This window comes from Orcinus orca, chromosome 12 (assembly GCF_937001465.1).
Source record: "Orcinus orca chromosome 12, mOrcOrc1.1, whole genome shotgun sequence".
NCBI lineage: Eukaryota > Metazoa > Chordata > Mammalia > Artiodactyla > Delphinidae > Orcinus > Orcinus orca.
This window is the reverse complement of record NC_064570.1, coordinates 5,378,304-5,402,319: the sequence shown is the minus strand read 5'-3', so window position 1 is coordinate 5,402,319 and position 24,016 is coordinate 5,378,304. Positions and strand designations below refer to the sequence as shown.

Genomic DNA, 24,016 nt, shown 5'->3' with positions numbered 1-24,016 from the left:
TTCCTTTCAGTGGTCAGAAAACAATTTTTTTTTCTTAATTCCTTGACTTCCTTGATTAATTCCTTAATTCCTTTGGGTTTCTGTTTCTCAGATGAAGTTTTTCCCATCAAGAGCTTTGTCAAACATTAAGCTCTCTTTCTATTTCCACAGACTCATGGGAAGAGAGTTTCTGGTCCTCTTTTCACAAGTGGGACAGCCCTTCAAGGGTCCTGTTGGGTGCAGGAGTTTCAGCCCTTTTCTTGCGAAGCACCCTGTTTTCCTGAACTCCTGAGACTTTAAAGGCTCATTTCCAGTCTTCTGATCTGGTCTGTGTCTGACACAGCCTAGGGTCATGTGGCATCACCCTGTGACTCTTGTTTTTGTCTTTATCTCTAGCATCTGAGGATTTCCTGACCTCAACTTTGAATTTAACACATTTTGGTGTTTATTAGACTTTATAACAGTTTAAGGATCCACATTATCCTTGTCTGCCATCCTGCAAGAAATCTCCTTTTGACACCAAAGAACATTTTTCATGTTAAAAATTCTTACTTTTTGCATCATGTACTGTAATAGGATTTTAGTTACATATTCGGTATCATTGAGAAAATGTAAAACGACATAAATTATTTTCAGTGACTCATCACAAACACATCCACACATTTGAGAAAGAAAAGTGCATCCATGTTTGAAATATATATATCATCTGCAAACATGCTTAATGCCTATATAACTTGTAAGACCTCTTGCAGTAGTTCAACAGCTGCCTTAAGGATTGAAAAGAGTAAGTTAAAACTTTATTTTAGAAATGTCATAATAAGGCTAAATGAGGTCATAGTATATTAATAGATAAGTACACTTTTTCAGATTTTTATGATTCTAAGCAAGATTCTCGGTTATTACTACAGGACTTGTAATAACAGATATTGTAAATGATATTCCATTTGCTAATTGAAGCAAGGATATGGAAAGTGTAAGAGTAAGTTTCCGATTTGAGTTTTTTTAATGAAAATCATTACCTCATCGTTTTTCTGACCTCTTAGTGCAGCGTTACTACCTGGCACATTTGTTATGGGGGTAAAAAGGCATATCTGATAGGACAGGTGAAGTTAGAATTGTATTGCTTTTGGCTAAAAGTCACTGTAAGATTTAAAGATCAACTTGTAGGTACTATGTGATCTTTAAAAAGTTATAAAACATAAATTTAAAAGAGAGAGATTCTGTGAGTAAAATGCTTGATGTTTCTGGAGTTAATATCCAAGCTGTTATCAATCAGCATTTTACCATGAAATTTTATCTGATATGTTTAAAACAGCCCTTGTTCTTTGTCTCACTTCATACAGTTTTCTTTTTATTCTGGAATTCTTGCATAAACTTTGAAGAAAGATTCCCAAATTTTATAAAAGTTTGAAACCTGCTATTTTTACAGTAATAGTAAAGAAATATAAAGTAAAATATTTGTTACTAAGAAATTATCTTAGAAGAAAAATAATTTACATAACTGAAAAACGTTTATTGCTAAATAAACAGTAAAAATTATCTTTTGTAAGTTTAAATGAATAAATGAAGCCAGGAATTTAGAAGACCTGTAAGGGATAGTAGTCACCATCTGGCAAATACACACACAAAGATAAATAAGGGATCTCCTAATTTATCTCTAGTTTAAAATCTGGTTTTAATCTTGAATTATTCTCAACATCTATATACTTTAGAAAGACGATCTTGTATTATTCCAATATATTAATTATAGATGTACATTAATATGTTTGTTTTTGATGATACTACGAACAACAGAAACTTTCCCTTCTAAAGTTTTAAAGGTAAACAGAATAGCAAATTAAACCCTAAATGATTTCTAATGAAATGAGGGTAAATAGAAGCACCAAGAAGCCCATCCTGATTGTCTGTTAAAATATTCACAAAATTCCTGAAATGTGAATAATTACTGCAATCTTAATAGAGAAAACATGGCATTTTATTTGTGGGATACCTAAGTTTATAGAAATGTACGTGCTTCTTCATGCTACAGGGTCAGTGTTCAGCACCAGCCCGCTGTGCGCTCTGCCATGGTCCCCGCCCTCAGCTCTAGATATGGCCATTCATCATCTGGCCATTGTTCCTGAGCTGAGTATGCTTCTCAGAGTTAGCTCGGAGGACAGATTCAAAAGGTCAGAATTAAAATTCAAACACATGCTTATTGAGTATTCACCTATTATGTGCCAAACACCCTTCTAGGCAATGACAAGTTCCCTGAACAACAGAACTTAAATTGCAATGTATAAATGATAAGGACCGCAAAGAAATCAAACAGGGCAGTAGGCAGTGGTAAGAGGGCCTCACTGAACTGAAATCTAGATGAAAGGAGTTGCCAGCAACTGAGAGGTCTGGAGAGAAAGGGAGGAGTGCATTCAAAGAAAGTCTCTAAGGAGGAATGAGTGATGCACCAGCTGTCTGGGGAACAAAAGGCACCAGTGTCTCCAGGGAACGATGCTGCAGAAGGACAGCATGCAGTGAAGGGAACAACCCACGTTCCCAGTGACCTTGGTTTTGTTCAATCCTTTGGTCCCTTTTCGGCTCTCATTAACATGATGTAATTGGCCTTGTGAAACTGTTTTCCCTGGGCCCCTTGACACCACACCCTCATCACTGGAGTTCATTCTTGATTTCCTTCCTTCAAATTCTGCATTCAATCCATCAGCAGTTTGATCGATTCTATCTCCAAACAAGTCCTTATTTCATTCACTTTTCCGCCATTTTGCTTACTACCAGCTTACCCTAAGTCACCAACTTTCTTTACCCGGATTACTGCAACAGTCTCTTAATTGATCTACCTGTTTCCATTTCTCCCTTCCTATTTCCTTTCTCCATATGCTCGGGTCCCGACCTGCTGTGGCTCCTGACTAATGTCCCACCAGGGCCTCCCAGGTTGAAGAGAAATGGGAGTGAAGAAGCATTGATACCTTTATTGTGGAAAACAATGTGAAAACAGTGTGGTAGCTAGGAGGAGCTCTTCAGATAAAAAGAAAAATACATTAAGGAGGAGTCAGATATATCATGTCAGATATATCATTAAAAACAAAACAAAACAAATACAGACAAAGCTCTTGATTGTAAATGGAATGTGAGAATGTTTCCCAAGCCCTAGCCAAATCTATCAACTGAAACAGTATTAAAATAATAAAGAGGAAACAGAAGATATGCAAACAGAAAAGAGTTATGTACAAAAAAGTGACCTTGTGGCAAGTAGAGAAATGTCTACAGTGTTTAAAGAAGTTTTTGATCTCAAACTATACTGGCAATTTGTTATTCCATTAAGACAATAGATCTGAGTGAAATAGACATGCCAAATAATTGATAAACAGGTCAGAAGAAGAACTTACAAGAATTTCTGGTATGAATATGTGGTCAGTGAGCTAGAATGAGTTAAAGACACAGAGAAAATCTTTTTCTTTCTCAGTCTCTTTCACTCAGTCTTTCATTCAATTTTACTGTCTTGCAAATGCTCCCTCTTTTTTTTCTTTTCCTTTATCCTTGCTCCCATTGCTTTTCTTTCTTTTTCAAAACTTTTGAAATTAACAGTCATATGTATGCTTGATATTTGTTGTTTGAAGACATATTACAAAATGAGAGAGGAAAAAAACAAATCCAACTATAAGCTACTTAGAAAAGATATTCTTTTATTTTTTTTAAACATCTTTATTGGAGTATAATTGCTTTACATTGCTGTGTTAGTTTCTGCTGTATAACAAAGTGAATCAGCTATACGTATACATATATCCCCATATCTCATCCCTCTTGCGTCTCCCTCCCACCCTCCCTATCCCCCCTGTCTAGGTGGTCACAAAGCACCGAGCTGATCTCCCTGTGCTATGCGGCTGCTTCCCACTAGCTATGTATTTTACATTTGGTGGTGTATGTATGTCAATGATACTCTCTCACTTCATCCCAGTTTACCCTTCCCCCTCCCTGTGTCCTCAAGTCCATTTTCTACATTTGTGTCTTTATTGATGTCCTGCCCCTAGTTTCATCAGAACAATTTTGATTGTTTTTTAGATTCCATATGTATGTGTTAGCGTATGGTATTTGTTTTTCTCTTTCTGACTTACTTCACTCTGTATGACAGACCCTAGGTCCATCCACCTCACTACAAATAACTCAGTTTTGTTTCTTTTTACGGCTGAGTAATATTCCATTATATATATGTGCCACAACTTCTTTATCCATTCATCTGTCAGTGGACACCTAGGTTGCTTCCATGTCCTGGCTATTGCAAATAGAGCTGCAGTGAACACTGTGGTACATGACTCTTTTTGAATTATGGTTTTCTCAGGGTATATACCCAGTAGTGGGATTGCTGTGTTGTATAGTAGTTGTATTTTTAGTTTTTTAAGGAACCTCCATACTGTTCTCCATAGTGGCTGTGTCACTTTACATCCCCACCAACAGTGCAAGAGGGTTCACTTTTCTCCACAAGCTCTCCAGCATTTATCGTTTGTAGATTTTTTGATGATGGCCATTCTGACTGGTGTGAGGTGATACCTCATTGTAGTTTTGATTTGCATTTCTCTAATGACTAGTGATAGTGAGCATCATTTCATGTGTTTGTTGGCAATCTGTATATCCTCTTTGGAGAAATGTCTGTTTAAAGCTTCTGCCCATTTTTGGATTGGGTTGTTTGTTTTCTTTTATACTGAGCTGCATGAGCTACTTGTATATTTTGGAGATTAATCCTTGGTCAGTTGCTTCATTTGCAAATATTTTCTCCTATTCTGAGGGTTGTCTTTTCGTCTTGTTTATGGTTTCCTTTGCTGTGCAAAAGCTTTTAAGTTTCATTAGGTCCCATTTGTTTATTTTGGTTTATATTTCCATTTGTCTAGGAGGTGGGTCAAAAAGGATCTTGCTGTGATGTATTTCATAGAGTGTTCTAACTATGTTTTCCTCTAAGAGTTGGATAGTGTCTGGCCTTACATTTAGGTCTTTAATCCATTTTCTTTTTCTTTTTTTTTTTTTTTTTTTTGCGATACGCGGGCCTCTCACTGTTGTGGCCTCTCCCCTTGCGGAGCACAAGCTCTGGACGCGCAGACTCAGCAGCCATGGCTCACGGGCCCAGCCACTCTGCAGCATGTGGGATCTTCCCGGAATGGGGCACGAACCCATGTCCTCTGCATTGGCAGGCGGAATCTCAACCACTGCGCCACCAGGGAAGCCCTCTTTAATCCATTTTGAGCTTATTGTTGTGTATGGTGCTAGGGAGTGTTCTAATTTCATTCTTTTACATGTAGCTGTCCAGTTTTCCCAGCACCACTTATTGAAGGGCTGTCTTTTCTCCATTGTATATTCTTGCCTCCTTTGTCAAGATAAGGTGACCATATGTGTGTGGGTTTATCTCTGGGCTTTCCATCCTGTTCCATTGATCTATATTTCTGTTTTTGTGCCAGTACCATACTGTCTTGATTACTGTAGCTTTGTTGTATAGTCTGAAGTCCGGGAGCCTGATTCCCCCAGCTCCGTTTTTCTTTCTCAAGATTGCTTTGGCTATTCAGGGTCTTTTGTGTTTCCATACAGATTGTGAAATTTTTTGTTCTAGTTCTGTGAAAAATGCCATTGGTAGTTTGATAAGAGATTGCATTGAATCTGTAGATTGCATTGGGTAGTATAGTTATTTTCACAATGTTGATTCTTCCAATCTAAGAACATGGTATATATCTCCATCTGTTTGTATCATCTTTATTTTCTTTAATCAGTGTCTTACAGTTTTCTGCATACAGGTCTTTTGTCTCCTTAGGTAAGTTTATTCCTAGGTATTTTATTCTTTTTGTTGCAGTGGTAAATGCGAGTGTTTCCTTAATTTCTCTTTCATGTTTTTAATCATTAGTGTATAGGAATGCAAGAGATTTCTCTGCATTAATTTTGTATCCTGCTACTTTACCAAATTCACTGATTAGCTCTAGTAGTTTTCTGGTAGAGTCTTAGGATTCTTTATGTATAGTATCATATCATCTGCAAACAGTGACAGCTTTACTTCTTCTTTTTTTATTTACATTCCTTTTATTTCTTTTTCTTCTCTGATTCCTGTGGTTAAAACTTCCAAAACTATTTTGAATAATAGTGGTGAGGGTGGGCATCCATGTCTTGTTCCTGATTTTAGAGGAAATGCTTTCAGTTTTTCACCATTGAGAATGATGTTGGCTATGGGTTTGTCATATATGCCCTTTATTATGCTGAGGTAAGTTCCCTCTATTCCTACTTTCTGGAGGGTTTTTATCATAAATGGTGCTGAATTTTGTCGAAAGCTTTCTCTGCATCTATTGAGATGATCATATGGTTTTTCTCTTTCAGTTTGTTAATATGGTGTATCACATTGATTGATTTCTGTATATTGAAGAATCCTTGCATTCCTGAGATAAACCCCACTTGATCATGGTGTATGATCCTTTTAATGTGCTGTTGGATTCTTTTTGCTAGCATTTTGTTGAGGATTTTTGCATCTATGTTCATCAGTGATATTGGTTTGTAGTTTTCTTTTTTTGCGACATCTTTGTCTGGTTCTGGTATCAGGGAGATGGTAGCCTCATAAAATGAGTTTGGGAGTGTTCCTCCCTCTGCTATATTTTGAAAGAGTTTGAGAAGTATAGGTGTTAGCTCTTCTCTAAATGTTTGATAGATTTCAGCTGTGAAGCCATCTGGTCCTGGGATTTTGTTTGTTGGAAGATTTTTAATCACAGTTTCAATTTCAGTGCTTGTGATTGGTCTGTTCATATTTTCTATTTCTTTCTGGCTCAGTCTTGGAAGTTTGTGCTTTTTTAAGAGTTTGTCCATTTCTTCCAGGTTGTCCATTTTATTGGTATATAGTTGCTTGTAGTAATCTCTCATGGTCCTTTGTATTCCTGCAGGGTCAGTTGTTAATTCTCCTTTTTCATTTCTAATTCTGTTGATTTGAGTCTTCTCCCTTTTTTTCTTGATGAGCCTGGCTAGTGGTTTATCAATTTTGTTTATCTTCTCAAACAACCAGCTTTTAGTTTTATTGATCTTTGCTATTGTTTCCTTCATTCCTTTTTCATTTACTTCTGATCTGATCTTTATGATTTCTTTCCTTCTGCTAACTTTGGGGGTTTTTTGCTCTTCTTTCTCTAATTGCTTTAGGTATAAGGTTGTTTATTCGAGATTTTTCTTGTTTCTTGAGGTAGGATTTTATTGATATAAACTTCCCCCTTAGAACTGCTTTTGCTGCATCCCATAGGTTTTGTGTCGTTGAGTTTTCATTTTCATTTGTTTCTAGGTATTTTTTGATTTCCTCTTTGATTTCTTCAGTGATCTTGGTTATTTAGTAGTGTATTGTTTAGCCTCCATGTGTTGGAATTTTTAGTTTTTTTCTTGTAATTGATATCTAGGCTCATAGCATTGTGGTCTGAAGAGATACTTGATACGATTTCAATTTTCTTAAATTTACTTGATTTGTGACCCAAGATATGATCTATCCTAGAGAATGTTGCATGAGCACTAGAGAAGAAAGTGTATTCTGTGGTTTTTGGATGGAATATACTATAAATAGCTATTAGGTCCATCTGGTCTAATGTGTCATTTAAAGCTTGTGTTTCCTTATTTATTTTCATTTTGGATGATCTGTCCATTGGTGAAAAGTCCCCTACTATGAGTGTGTTACTGTCGATTTCCTCTTTTATGGCTGTTAGCATTTGCCTTATGTATTGAGGTGTTCCTATGTTGGTTGCATAAATATTTACAATTGTTATATCTTCTTCTTGGATCGGTCCCTTGATCATTATGTAGTGTCCTTCTTTGTCTCTTCTAATAGTCCTTATTTTAAAGTCTATTTTGTCTGATATGAGAATTGCTACTCCAGCTTTCTTTTGATTTCCATTTGCATGGAATATCTTTTTCCATCCCCTTACTTTCAGTCTGTATGTGTCCCTAGGTCTGAACTGGGTCTCTTGTAGACAGCATATATATATGGGTCCATTCAGCCAGTCTATGTCGTTTGGTTGGAGCATTTAATCCATTTACATTTAAGGTAGTTATCGATATGTATGTTCTTATTACCATTTTCTTAATTGTTTTGGGTTTGTTATTGTAGGTCTTTTCCTTCTCTTGTGTTTCCTACTTAGAGAAGTTCCATTAGCATTTGTTGTAAAGCTGGTTTGGTGCTGCTGAATTCTCTTAGCTTTTGCTCATCTATAAAGGTTTTAATTTCTCTGTCGAATCTGAATCAGATCTTTGCTGGGTAGAGAATCTTGGTTGTAGGTTTTTCCCTTTCATCACTTTAAATATGTCCTGCCACTCCCTTCTAACTTGCAGAGTTTCTGCTGAATGATCAGCTATTAACCTTATGGAGATTTCCTTATATGTTATTTGTTGCTTTTCCCTTACTGCTTTTAATATTTTTTCTTTGTATTTAATTTCTTATAGTTTGATTAATATGTGTCTTGGCATGTTTCTCCTTGGTTTTATCCTGTATGGGACTCTTTGTGCTTCCTGGACGTGATTAACTATTTCCTTTCCTATGTTAGGGAAGTTTTCAACTATAATCTCTTCAAATATTTTCTCAGACCCTTTTTTCTTCTCTCCTCTTCTGGGACCCCTATAATTCGAATGTTTGTGTGTTTAATGTTGTCCCAGAGGTCTCTGAGACTGTCCTCAATTCTTTTCATTATTCTGCTCTGCAGTGGTCATTTCCACTATTTTATCTTCCAGATCACTTATCTGTTCTTCTCCATCAGTTATTCTGCTATTGATTCCTTCTAGAGAATTTTTAATTTCATTTATTGTGTTGTTCATCATTGTTTGTTTGCTCTTTAGTTCTACTACGTCCTTGTTAAACATTTCTTGTATTTTCTCCATTCTATTTCCAAGATTTTGGATCATCTTTACTATCATTACTCTGAATTCTTTTTCAGGTAGACTGCCTATTTCCTCTTCATTTGTTTGGTCTGGTGGGTTTTTACATTGCTCCTTCATCTGCTGCTTATTTCTCTGTCTTCCCATTTTACTTAATTTACTGTGTTTGGAGTCTCCTTTTCGCAGGCTGCAGGTTTGTAGTTCCCGTTGTTTTTGATGTCTGCCTCCCTTGGGTAAGGTTGGTTTAGTGGCTTGTGTAGGCTTCCTAGTGGAGGGGACTGGTGCCTGTTTTCTGGTGGGTGGGGCTGGATCTTGTCTTTCTGGTGGTCAGGGCTGCGTCCGTTGGTGTTTTGGGGTGTCTGTGAACTTAGTATGATTTTAGGCAGCCTCACTGCTAATGGATCAGGTTGTGTTCCTGTCTTGCTAGTTGTTTGTCATGGGACATCCAGCACTGGAGCCTGCTGCCCTTTGGGTGGAGCTGGGTGTTGGCATTGAGACAGAGATCTCTGGAGAGCTCTCACCGATTGATATTACATGGGGCCTGGAGGTCCCAATATCCTGAACTTGGCTCTCCCACCTCAGAGGCTCAGGCCTGAGACCCGGCTGGAGCACCAACACCCTGTCAGCCACACGGCCATGCTTCAAGCTAATTCGTCCTCCAGTCCCAGTGACCCAGCCCAAATGGTAAAACTGTTTGCAAATCTCTGGGATCAGGTATCTTGGATGTTCCTTGTCCTGCGCGCAGCACTGCAGTAAGCAATAGTCTCCCTCCAGAGTGTGACAACCAGACATGGCCCACTCCCTCCAACATTCTCACAGCTTTGCTTCTGGCGCTCCACCTAAAAAAGATATGCTTAAACATAATGTCAAAGGAAGGAAGAAAGTAAAGTATGGAGAAAGATAAAGTAGACAAAACAGTGATAGCAATATTAGAATTAGATTAGACTAAGACAGACTGCATTAATAATGATAAAGAGGATAAAGACAGGAGGATAAAGGGACCAGTTCACAAGGAGATTACAATAATGCTGAACCTTGACATGCCTCACAACATAGCCTGATAAGTAGTATCATGTCCTGCAGCCAGACTGCTTGGGTTTGGATCCCAGCTCTAGCACTAACTAGCTGCAAACCTTAGGCAAGTTATTAAACCTCTCTGTGCCTCAGTTTCCTTATACTGAAAATTGGGTTGCCAGTAATACCTACCTCTTAGAACTGTTATGAGGATTAAGTGAACTAATACACATAAGTATTTACAATAGTGTCTGGTATCATAAACTTGGCTTTTTTTTGTTGCTGTTGTTGATGTTGGAATTGTTGCCCCAAATCATACTAAAAAAAAAAAAAAAAAAAATCCAACAAAATTCCAAAGAAAAATCGGCATGTCAGTAATCTTAGTAGGAGATTTTTAACTTACTTCTCTAAGATACATATGTTTTAAAATATTTGAGAATACTGTGAGATAGCTCCAATAAAATAGTAAAACAGGCTTTATCTTTCAAATCATCAGACACAAAAATGTAAAGAAAACAATCCACATAACAATAATACAAAGTTGAAAGGAAAAAGTAAATGAAAAATGAAATTCAGAGACCAAAAAAATAAGATGACAGAAGTTAACTAGACATAGCCATAAATGTGAATGCTTAATATATTAAAATACAAAGTCTTAGATCATATTAAAGTAGAAAATTTAATGATTTTTCTACTTTATAAGAGACATATGTAAAACTGTGACAATGGGCTTAAAAATTTAGCAAAATATCAAAAGTACAAGTCAAAATATAGTACAGATGACACTTTTATTATGAAGTTAAGTTACAAGGTAAAATTATAGGTAACAACATTGTATAATACTTTTGGAGCTGAATGATGTAACAATAGTTTTTAATTGTGCAAAATAATGTTCTAAAGTGTTCTCAAATACACAACAATCCTTGAGAAGGTTGGTATTAAATATATACTTCATAAACTTTTACTATGAATAAAGCAACTTTTACAACTATTAAAGGAATATAAAGTAAAGCATATCTGTACATACCTCCATTTAGGATTCACTTTCCAAGCTCCACTTCCCAAAGGGCATGAATATTAGAATCTGAGTGCTTACTTCCTTAGTTGGCTGGGTAGTTCATGAGCAGTCTGGAGACAGACCTCCTGCTTGGAAAATTGTAGGACATTTGATTCACCCAGACTTATAGTAAGCACTCAGAAATGTGGTTGGGTTGTTATCAGTTACTCACACCCAGGCCCAGGCAGGCACATGGCTAGAAACTCCAGAATGCTGGGAGACAACTGGAGGGTATGAAAACCTCCTAATGTAAAAAGGTTTCTCTGAGGTCTTGGTGGGCTCCTCACTTAATTTTATATATATATATATATATATATATATATATATATATATATGGTGATAATTGGAAGCTGGGTACCTTCATAAGGACATGAAAATCAGGGAAATTTGCACCTCTTCCTGGGAACACTGCATCCTTTGCTCTGTAGGTATGTTATATCCACAGTCTGTCTGTTGGCCTCTTTCCATCCATGATATCACCATCACTCCTGTCACCTTGCGGGTAGAAAGTCAGGTCATGGATACTCTAGATAGTAGAGGACCCAGGCTAGAGCAAATCTACATGTGAACAGCTGCCAAAGTGCCATCTCTTTTCTCTGTTCTGGAAATTTTGTTCCTATTCCTTACGGTGCTTGATACTATTGCAAAGATCTGGACAAGAGGTCATGCAAGCATTATTGAGAGTGAAGTATATAGAAGTGGAAAAGTGGTATATCTCTGGCCCCAGAAGAAGCAGAGGAGAGTTTGGGATATTTTAATTCTGAGGGGTCCATGGTCTGTTTAGGTTCCGCTCAGTGTGTGTCTTCCATGGAATCGTATTTTACCCCTTACTCTCATATTTGCCAGGTCCTGAAGAGACATATCTCACAAGAATATATTAATGTGCAATACCTGTTAGAGTTTTGTTAGAAATTCAGATGTTAATCTCCTTTCAACTGTTTCTTTCCCATTTTATTCTTTTATATATATATTTTTTTTCAGCATACATACCATGGACTTTTTGAATCCCTTTTCAGTATTGCCTTTGTGCCAAATGGTAAAAAATTAACCTAAGAACCCCCCTCCAAAAAGTACTAAAATGCTCCCAATGTAGATTATTAATGATTTTAATCTGTTAATATTTAAAGGTCAAAGATTTTAACCTTATTACTACTAGATTAAAGACGTGACAACATACTTCAGGTTGTTACGTGAGTTGGCTAATAAAATCTTCCTGAAGTTCTGAAGAACTTGCTTCTCCTAAGTTAGTGACAGCTTCACAGTTGGCCCAGCCATGCTTTGCCTCATTTTTGTTTTCACATAGCATTTTTTCTCTCTCCTTTCAGGTAGAAATTGAGAAGCTGGATTACCATCATTATCTGCCTCTGTTTTTTGATGGGCTCTGTGAAATGACATTTCCCTATGAATTTTTTGCTCGGCAAGGAATCCACGACATGCTGGAACACGGGGGGAACAAGATTCTTCCTGTCATTCCACAGCTCATTATCCCGATAAAAAGTAAGTGAACAGGTAAAAAAGCATCACTCACTTTATATGGTGCCACTTTTTGACAACTTGCTAATTAAGCAATAAAACACAACAGACTGAGGCTATCCCCAGGTTTTGCAATAATTTTTATAAATTGACTTATGGGGCCAAACATCCCAAATCTCCTAATATATCCTATCATTGATACTGCGGTGCAGCTTAGCGACATAAATAAACTAAATTGCATGGGGTTTACACTAACTTAAAATGTTTCATAGTAAAGATATAAGCATTAACATTAATTTGTACATTCATAAGTAAAGTGTATAATATACAATAAAACACAATTATATTTAGTATCTTTTATGCAGCAGAATTAATAATTTTAAGAAAAAAATCTGGAATAGAGAAAAGATCAATGTTATTAAATACTTGAACTTTTTGTCTACAGTGGATTATCTGGGGGGGTCCCTTGAGTAATCCTGTCACTGGCTTTATCTGTTTGTCTATAAAATGAGATTGTGCTTCCTTTTTGTGGCCAATTTATTCTGGCCTGAGTCCCTACAGACTAGTTGGCTGAGAGCACCCCTTTAAAAGTGTTTCTGAGAAAAACAAATACTGTATGCTAACACATATATATGGAATCTAAAAAACAAACAAAAATGGTTCTGAAGAACCTAGGGGCAGGACAGGAATAAAGACGCAGATGTAGAGAATGGACTTGAGGACATGGGGAGGGGGAAGGGTAAGCTGGGATGAAGTGAGAGAGTGGCATGGACATATATACACTACTAAATGTAAAATAGATAGCTAGTGGGAAGCAGCCGTATAGCACAGGGAGATCAGCTCAGTGCTTTGTGACCACCTAGAGGGGTGGGATAGGGAGGGTGGGAGGGAGACACAAGAGGGAGGAGATACGGGGGTATATGTATATGTATAGCTGATTCACTTTGTTATAAAGAAGAAAATAACAAAAATAAATAAATAAGTAAATCCAGGAGAGAGAAAGAATTGAGGTGAAGGACAGATGAAGATGTATGGCAAAATGTTGATAACTGTTAAAGTTGGGTGATGGGTATGTGGGTTCATCATTCTCTTTACTTTTGTATATGTATTTGAAAATTTCCATATTAAAAAGTTTTAAGAAAAAAATAAAAGTGTTTTCTGAGATTTTCATTGTCCAGTGCAATGGCATCTCATGGCCCCCAGACAAGACCCTTAGCCACTTCCAGTCCAGTCTCCTCACCTAGCTGCCATCCTGCTGACGGCCCTTGAAATAGAGCCACCCTACAGTGACGAGATTCCAGGAGGGGGTTCCGGCCTCTTCTCAAGTCCAAATGGCCAGGACTGGCCCCCTCTGCTATCCCCTTAAGCCCCCAGACTCTGCCTGCCCCAGAGTTGCTGAACTGCACTGTTGCTGCTGCTTCAGCTTTTGTCACTGCTGCTGATTGAAAAGCAGAGGTTGGTGCCTCTGAGCAGGTCATGGGCAGAGGAAATCCCACCCTTTCCCAGCCAGAGCTGCCCCAGGCATTTTACCTACTGGCTCGGGGCCCAAACACCCCATGGCTTCAGAGGAATGAGCAGGTCCCTGCTTCCCCACCCCAAGTTCCACTCACTCCCAACTCCAGGATGGACCGCTGCCCAGGATGATTGACGGTACACCTGCCTAGTCTGCTAGGATACAGGGGAACCCCATCCTCACTGTCTCAGAGGTAGTCTTGCCATATGGTTTGGCCAAAACAAGAACAAAATAGTTCAACATTGGGTCATTTCCCACAGTCTGGATTACTTAATCTGATCCGTGGTCCCTAGCTTATTGATTCGAATTAAGTGTCATTAGAGTTCTAGAATTTTGGCAGTTCTTCCGTCACTATGTAAATTGAGTCAACTTTAAAATTTGCTCTCATGTCTTTGAGATTTCTGTAAGAGATATGTAACTGACCGCTTCCAATTTCCACCAAGACACACAAAGTGAAACCAAACAAGAGGACAGTGATACCTGCTGTGAAAAGCAATGTGGAAAGAAAAACGACTCTTCAAAAGCGACTTTATTAAAAACCAATTTTCCTTTCCCCTCATGCATCAGCTGAGTGAAGGGCTAATCTTTAAAGGCCTTCAGGAAGGATATATAATACTGAGTTATATTAAAACCTTTTCCAAATGTGATTTATTCTTTCTAACAAGTCATAATTTTTGAATATGTTAAATTCTAGTAAAAATGCTACATTTTCTAAAGATGATGCACAAGTTTTATCGATAAACAAAAAAGCCCAGAACATTCTCCCCGGGGAACTATCTGGAGAGCACATTATCCTTTTGTCCTGCACCCATCCGAACAGCAGCAATACCGGAAGTCTGTTCTTTTCTTTACAATAAACTGTTCATTTTGGGATCCCTGCGTTCTCAGGAGTCTCTCCCTCATAGCCCCACTGAAAACACTGAAGGGCAGAAAGAGAACTTCTAAGAAATATTTTGATTATACCACTTACAATTAAAACAGTCCAAATTAGAGTATTGTAGGCCAAGGTGGATTGATTTTCAATTTTATTTGATTTAAGTATTTTGAAGATACTTAAATGAGTTAAGAGAGAAGTGATGTGTTCTAAGGACACATCCTAGAGGTCATTTGCTGATGAGTGAAAACATTAAGAACTCAGTAAACATGATCTGTCAGGGAATAGTAACTATGTATGAATTTGATCATTTACAGTTCCAGAAGCAATGAAAGTTTCTCTTGGTAGATATCCTAGTTTGCCTTCCTGGGCTTCTGCTATTATATACTGATCCTGAATCTTCTAACTCAGCTTGCTTCTTCTCACTCTGTCTACATCACTGAAAGCCAAACTTTACTCAGCAAAGAATAGTGATTAACTATGCAAGATAATGCATGGTTCCAGCACAGTGTGAAAAGTATTACATACATAAACTACATTTTTCAGGTGGAATTCTGGAAGGGAGCTAGTTGATCCAGAAGCGGACTGATACACATAATTGGCATAACATATAACAGCTGTGTACCTTATTTTCAAAAGGTACTATTAGTAAAATTTTGGCTCATTCCAGGGGCAAAAGTTAACCTCACCATCACCAGCTAGCAGTTCTTTAACATCTTTTCTTGAATTCTAATTCATCGATAATTAATATCTCTGAAGGCAAAGCAAAATATATAACCTCCCTGTGGAGCTGTGAATGGGATTACCTGCCTATCTATTTCTGGAATCTGGAGTTTATTTCAACTAAATGGAAGGTTGATAATACTGGAATGAGAAATGGACACATTCAGTGGTTCTACGATTTCTAACATAAAAAGAGATAAGAAGACCCTTTACTTTCTGCTTCTCTCCTTGGCTCAAGACCCCAAGTGGGGTCATCGAGTAATAACGGGAACAGTGCACATTTAACACATTGTTCCATTTCTGTTGCTTTATGGCATCACTACAGGTCCTCCTCTTCCTCTCCCACTTTCTTATTTACACCTTCTTGAGTTATTCTGGGTCAGAAACTACAAAAAAATCCCAGTATAAAGTAGTCAGCATTGGCAATGGAGTATTGATTGCTGAGAGCAACAGCAAAACATTGTAGGTGAGGATGAGATGAGAGGGACCGTGTGAGCAATCCAAACTGTGGATTTTAGACTTCTGTCCACTCCATCCAGTGAGGAGAACACAAATCCATCAAAATCCAGCAGAGCAATCCCAGGAAGAAGTCACTGGAAGCTTTGCCTATCGAAAGCAGAAGGGGATTCCCATAGCAGCCAGGAGGATAGGAGGTGCCAAGAGCAACCTGCAGAGTCTGGGTTTAGCGCTCTCTCTCCTCCATAAAAGCAAGAACAATAACAATAACCCAGCCACACGGGGCCATTCAAAACAAGTTGCTACACACCGGGGAGAAAATATCATGAATAGTCAGAGGAAAACTGTACCTCAACAACGTTTTGCATAGGATCCAGAAGAAACTTGTAGAAACGTGTTTGACATCCTCAGCATTCAGGAAGATACAGCCTCTATGAAACAGAAGCAGAAAGTTACAAGAGGAGACCAGACTCCCATGAAAATAAGCCAGTGCTGACTGAGAAAAGGGAAACTAAAAATGTCAGAGCAGGATTAATGTCCCCCCAGAGGCACAGAGGACAATCAACTGCACAACCTGGAATTGTAAATGTAGCCCATCTCCCTCAGAAAAGACAAGAATAAAAAAGAAGGTGAGGAAGGACTATAAAATGGAGAACATAGGACACAAGCAGGAGCTAAAAGTTATAGGGGCTCCCAAGAGGAATCATCAAAACAACAGGAATAGAAATGGTAATGGCAGAAGGAATTGAAAGAAATGTTCAGACATGAAAAATATCCCTTATTTTGCAGGTAGAAAATGTTCATTACAAGGAAAAACATCTGGACAGGGAAAAAAGTGGTACACACCAAGAAATAAAAATAACTGGGGCTAAGACACTTTTCGTAAGAGTAAATTCCAGACAGCAATGAGAATTGGAGGAGAATCACCTTATGCACATTTCATCCCTGTCATATGAGTAGCAAGACATGATGTGATAAACTGAATGAAAATTGGTTTAAAAAAAGAAGGAAGGAGGAGAAGAAAGAGAAGGAGGAGAAGGAGAAGAAAAAGAAGACTCACAGACCCAGTGAGCATAATGCCCACCTGCCCTTCGTACAAAGGGTTACTGTGGATGTGCTCCAACTCTCAGAGAGTAAAGCCAAGATAAGAACCCCAAAATGAGGATTCATAGTTTGAAAAGCAAGTTGCATTAAGAGCCGCTAAATCTAGAGTTAAGTGTAAATAGTTGATGGAAAAGAGTTTCAAAACTGCAAGAAATGTCAAAGGATCATTTTGCAGTAGTGTGGCAAAAATAATTCAGAGAAATTGGATATAAACCTTCAAAGTCAATGGAGAAGATAAAAGTATTTAAAACAGAGTCTATATATTAAAAGAGTGAAACTGAATAGGCAGCAAGGAAGTGCTGAGCCAAAAGCTCAAAATAAGGTGAAAATCAAATATATCAACTATGAAAATTAACTTTCAGATTGGTTTGTGAAAAACAAAATCTGAATATAAACTCTCTCTCTATATATAAAAACAAAATAATACTTAAACATTTAAAAAATAAAAGCTGTATTGGGGAAAATGAAGAAAAAAAGGCAGGAGTAGTTATTCAATTTTAGAAAAGTAGAATTTAATGAAAAGAAGTTTTATGTGTGTAAAGAGGATCCATTTATATTGATAAAAATGTTCACAGTAAAGATGTTATTGTCATGACCCTTTGTGCAGTGCAAACCATGGCATCATGTTTTAGAACAACAATCAGCTGCTCTACTGATATTTTTTGCCTCTAGAATAAGAGTAAACCTCTTGATTGAGAGACAATAAGATGCTGGTCCTTCCTCCACTGCCTGACCTTGGGGCCTAAAATCTACATATAGTCTTTACCAACCCAAGGGGACAGCCTGCTGTCTAAAGCACCAATTCCCAAACACAAATCATCTCCAGACCCCAGTAAAATGTAGGTTCCACATCAGTAGATATGAAGTGACCTGAGATGCTGCATTTCTAAGAAGCCCCCAGTTAATGCTGCTGCTGCAAGGTCAGGACAAGGGTGACCAGGCCAAGATTAGGCTGGGACTCCTCAGACCCTCCCACAAGATCCTGGGCATGAGAGCAAGGTGGGGAATGAGCTGGTGGAAAATAGATGAATGATCATTTCTCTTATATGTAATAAACCCAAAGACACTGCTTCATTCATAATGTGACTAATTAGAGAAATGTAAGTTTCAGTTTTTAGGCCTTAAAAGTAACCATTAATAGATTAAAATAGGTGGTATATCAGATGAAGTACTAGGGAAAGAGAACTGAAACACTGTCAATAAGGAAACAACGTTAAAAAAAAGACAAGGGAGATTGCAAAAAAAAAAAAGAAAACTAATGAGATGACAAAAGGAAAGCTAAATTATCTGTGATGATCACAAATAAATGGGAGAAATAATCACTAATCACAAGAAAAAAGCTTTGGTGTGGAAACTTCTTTGAGAGATTGTTCCCACTGATCGTTCCCAACAATATGGTTCTGATGAGAGCTGCCAGTCACCGAGAAATGGTCAGAATCTGGCTCTCTTACCCAAACTTGCCTTCTTTCCCACTCCACCCTTCCAATATAGTTATATACAGTTTTGGATAAATCAATAATCAGTTGTTACACTATTGTGATGACATAAATACTGTTCACTGCAAATCACACAATTACTATGATTGCATTTCTTTCTTAGGCAACTTGTTTTTCTTAGCATTGAAAATTGCCTCTCATTTTGTTTGCTTGTTTCGTATATACTTACTATTTCTTTTCAAATATTTCAGGATCTAGCAAATGAATATTATTTTCCAGATGTTCAGAGCATCGGACAACTCATCACTTTTCTTTCTTTTCCTGGAGATACCCCTTGCACCCTCCCTCTTTCTGCTACTTCTCCTTACTCCTCTTTCATGTTTGACCTCTTTTTTTCCTTTGCTGTTTGTCCTATTTTCCTCATTTTTAAAGTGCACATCTTCCAGTAGTTTCTTGTAAGTACATGAAAGGTATATTTTTCAGACCTTGCTTATCTGAAAATTCTACCATCACACTGTTTATTAGTTTGGCTCCACTGAAAATCATTTTCATCCAGAATTTTGAGGTCATGTCTCTGCTGCCTCCCAGGTTCTTATATTGCTTAGAAAATCTTGATGCCACTTGAGTTTCCAGCCATTTGCCTGTGGCTTGTTTCCCCTAGTCTCTGAAAGCTTTCTGGTTCTTCTCTTTATCGCTGGTAATATGAAATTTCGTGTTGATATGCTTTGATATGGCTGTGTTTTCATTAATTGTCCTGGAAAATTTCAATTTAGAGACATATGTCTTCCAGCACTAGAAACTTTTCATGCATTATTCCTTTAATAATGTTCTCCCTCTATTTTCTCTTACTTCTCTGTCTGTAATTCCTGCTACTAATATATTGCACCCTGTGGGCTGTTTCTCGAATTTCTTTATCCTTTTGCTCATATCATCCAACTCTGTCTTAGTTCTACTTCCTGGGAAATTTCCTTGACATTATCTTACAAAAATATGATTGAATAATTTGTTAATTATCATAATTTTATTTTAATCTCATTGTTCTTTTAAAATAGTATTTTGTTCCCTTCTTTTATGAACACATTATGCTCATTCTCTTATCTCTCCATGAATATTTACTATAGATTTGTAGGATTTGGGTGTTTGTGTATTTGCTTTTTGCTTTCTGACTCATTATATCCTTCCTTCCCTCATTCAGTAACAATTACCTTCCTCTTTACTAGATTTTAAGACTTTCCCAATCCTGCATATAGATCAACAGGATAGTGTACTAGTGTACTAGTTGTGAGCATAGACTATGGAATCAGACTGCTCACCTTCTAATCCTGGCTGCACTGTTTAGTTGCCACGTGATCTGAGGCGAGTTGCTTTACTCCATGTTACACTGTTGCCTGTTCTATAAAATGGGGATAATATTATGCATTTATATTTTCTCTCTAATTTATTGTCAGCCAGTGGTTTCTGTATTTTATGTTTAGTATTTTTTAAAAGTCTCACCTTGTTTCTATTCAACTTTATGGTTTATAAATTTTTAATTTTTTTATTGAAGTATAGTTGATTTGCAATATTGTATTAGTTTCAGGTGTACAACATAATGATTCAATATTTTTATAGATTATACTCTATTTCAAGTTGTTATAAAAGATTGGCTATACTCCCTGTGCTGTACATTATATCCTTGTAGCTTATTTATTTTATACATAGTAGTTTGTACCTCTTAATCCAATACCTCTATCTCGCCCCTCCCCCTTCACTCTCCCCATTGGTAGCCACTAGTTTGTCCTCTATATCTGTGAGTTTGTTTCTGTTTTGTTACATTCATTCTTTTGTTTTATTTTTTAGATTCCACGTATAAGTAATAACATACAGTATGTCTTTTGCTGACTTATTTCACTAAGCATACCATCTATGTCCATTCATGTTGTTGCAAATGGCAGAATTTTATTCTTTTTATGGCTGAGTAATATTCCATTCTGTGTGTGTGTATATATATATTGTGTGTATATATATTGTATACACACATGTATATATATATCACATCTTCTTCAAGGCAGTTGGTTTATCTGTTTTCCTTAAGATTTTTGTTTGTTTTGCTTTTGTATCATTTTACATTAAAAGCATACTTTTACTTTTATTTTTATTGTTTCTCTTTTGGTAATCACAGCATGTAAAGCTATGACTTTGCTTCTGTGTGCAATTTTGAATTAATTCTATTTATTTTTATATGTATGTTTCTCCTTGTCACTATTTATAGTTTGTATTTATAGTTTTGATGATTCATTTGAACAAAATAATACATTAAAATTTACAAATATTTAGAGATTTTTTTTCATGATCATTTTATTTATATTTATTGCTTTGTGGCAAAAGAATGTAGCTTCTCCTCTATTTACATTTTTTTGGGAATTTACTGAGGCTCTTATTAGGCTATAGGAGTGCTCAGTTATTGTCATCATGGAGGCTGAAAAGAAAGTGAATCCTGTCTATGATATAGATCTTAATATATATTATTCTATCATGGTCTTCAAATAATTTATATATTATTTTCTCTTTCACAATTTGTGAGGTTAAAGACAGAAAATTATGCTAAAGTTTTGCACTACAAAAGCAAGGAAACCACCATATGTCTTGGAAGCTTTCAGTGGGCTAGGCGCTTTCCTGGAATCATATTATTCAATCCAGCTACTATAATCCTCATTTCACAGGTGACAAAACTGAGGCATGTAAAATTTAAGAAAAACATCCATGTCATACAGTTGCCAAATGGTAGAATCAAGATTTGGATCATATCTGGATCTCCTGAGCTTCTTCTCTTCTTTACAAAATTTAGGGCTGCATCTATCACTGCAAATGACTTTTTTTAGGCACACATAGAATATTTACAAAAATTAACCATATCCTAGGCCATAAAACAAGTCTCAAAAAATATCAAAGCATGGAATTCATACAAAGTATATTGTGCAACTAAGATGCAATTTATGTTAGAAATCAATTTTTTAAAGCAATGACTAAAACATTCCCATATATTTTGAAATTGACATATACTTTTACATACCTCATGGGTCAAATAAGAAATTCTAATGGAATTATGAAGTATTTTAACTGCACAATAATGAAAATATCACATAAATTACATATTAAAAACTTAACAAATATATTACATAAAAATATTACAAAAAATTACATTAAAATATTTATCACATATGACATGTAAAGCAGTGTTTAGAGGAAAATATGTAGCCTTAAACATGGTATCAAAAAGAAAAAAAGGGAAAAATAGTAAATGAAGTATCCATCTCAATAAATGACAGGAAGAACAGTAAAAGAAAGTCAAAGGAAGAATAAATTATTAGTATAAAAGCAAAATAAAATAAAAATAGAAAACAACCATGCAAATGAGAGCATCAAAAACCAAATGTTGTTTGGTTTCTTGAAATGATTAATAAAATTGATAAACATTTGTAAAAGCTTATAAATAAAAAATGAAAAAAATGAAAGGCAAAAATAACCAATATCAGAAATGGAAAAGGAAATGTTATACAGACCCTACATACATTGATAGGATATCTTGATAGGATATTATAAACAACTTTATCCCTAAAACTTTGAAATTTCAATGAAATGGTCAAATTTTTGGAATATATAATGTACAAAATTGACACCAGAGAAATAGAAAATAAGTTAAAGTACAAACAGTAGTATAACAAGTGAAGAAATTAAGTTAGTAATTAAAATTCCTCATACAGAGAAAACTCAAGGCTCACATAGCCTCACTGGTTAGACTTAGGGAAAAAATAATGTAAATCTTGCACAGATTTTCTCAGACAATGAAAACAGAGAAGATAGACTCCAACTCATTTTATGGTGCAACATAAACTTGATACCAACAAGGACATTACAAGAAATTACAAGAAGGAATCTTCCAGGACAATCTCATTCATGAATATCAATGAAAAATTTCTTTTTTTTTTTTTTTTTTTTTTTACGGTTCCAAATATTTTTTTTTATAGTCTATTACAAGGTTTTGAATATAGTTCCCTGTGCAATACAGTAGGACCTTGTTGTTTCTCTATTTTACACATAGTAGTGTGTACCTGTTAATCCCAAGCTATTTGTAATGAGGTGGATAGACCTAGAGGCTGTCATACAGAGTGAAGTAAGTCAGAAAGAGAGAGACAAATACCGTATGCTAACACATATATATGGAATTTAAGAAAAAAAAATGTCATGAAAAACCTAGGGGTGAAACAGGAATAAAGACACAGACTTACTAGAGAATGAAAAATTTCTGAACAAAATTACTAGCAAACTGAATCCATTGATATATAAAAATGATAATTTCTCATGACAAAGTTTGTTTTATTTCAGGAAGATAAGATTGGCTTAACATTAGAAAAATGAGATAATGCCATTTACATTTGTGTATTAAGGGCTAAAAATCAGGTGATCATCTCAAATGATGGTAAAAAGCATTTGATAAAATTCAACACCCATTTCTATTTTTAAAACAAACTAAGGATAGAAGGGAGTTCTCTTAATATGATAAAAGGAATTTTTTTCAATCAGAGCAGGCTAGATTATATTGAAAGAACAACCAATCTCCAAAATCAAAAGCTTAAAACAATAGTGACTTTAAAAAGTTCTGTTTCTCATATCTGCTACACACCTACTGCAGGTTAATGGCGGAGGTGGGGTGTTCTGTTAACTATAATTGCTTAGGGGCCAGAATGTATAATCCTACCATGGACATTATGACTAATATATCATAGAGTCTCTGGATTCTGTTATATTCTTTTGAAGAGTATCAGTTCTAATTCTAATGGATAGTTAACCTGCTAAACACAAACTCTAAACTTTGTCTCCCCTGTGGTGAACAGGAGGCTAAGTTCTTTCATCTTCAGTTCTTTCACCTTGCAGCCTCTGCTTATCATCTGGGCCTACTGAGATCTCTCTCATGTGTGTAATCCTTAGAGATCAGCTAAGGTAGAGTTTTCTTGCAGGTTTTTTGTTTACCTCATCTGTGGGTCTCTACCTTCCAGGATCCCCCCCTCTAATTTTTTACATACTCTGCCAGCCCAAAACTCTGTTCTCTGATACCTCAATTAAATATACCGTCTACCTCCTTCTGCCTCAGGACACACACCTTAGTTTTTGGAGGCAAAAAGTTTTCAACTCAAAATCTTACCTAGTACACTTCCATCTTGCAAGGACAGACTCCCATCCAGCTTCTGCCTACTTTCCATTCTTTGGCATGGCATTCAAGGATTCCCATTAAATATCTGGCTGCAAATTATGTTTCTGACTTAATATCTTACTCTTTCCCCTCATGCACCCAATGCTCTAGCCAAACGGATTGTGCTATAGAACTTGTCTTGCCCTTTTCTATCTTTGCTCTTCGGGGCATACCCATTCCCACACATCCTCAAATGCCTAAACTTTAAGGAAGCTTCAAAACCCACTTCCAATAGGAATTGTCCTGGAGAGCCTCTTCTGATTGCCCTCTCCCTCCCTACCCTCAACTCCAGTCCTCTCCCCAC

General features: G+C 36.5%; 1 protein-coding gene across 2 annotated transcripts in view; it reads left to right on the top strand.

The window, feature by feature from the left end:
• PACRG (parkin coregulated) overlaps positions 1 to 24,016 on the top strand; it is a 519,791-nt gene that overhangs the window by 271,682 nt on the left and 224,093 nt on the right. For both annotated transcript variants that reach the window (XM_033403927.2, XM_004278867.3), the window contains exon 3: positions 12,229 to 12,400. In XM_033403927.2, the coding sequence (XP_033259818.1) occupies positions 12,229 to 12,400 (172 nt within the window). The remainder of the gene's footprint in view (positions 1 to 12,228; positions 12,401 to 24,016) is intronic.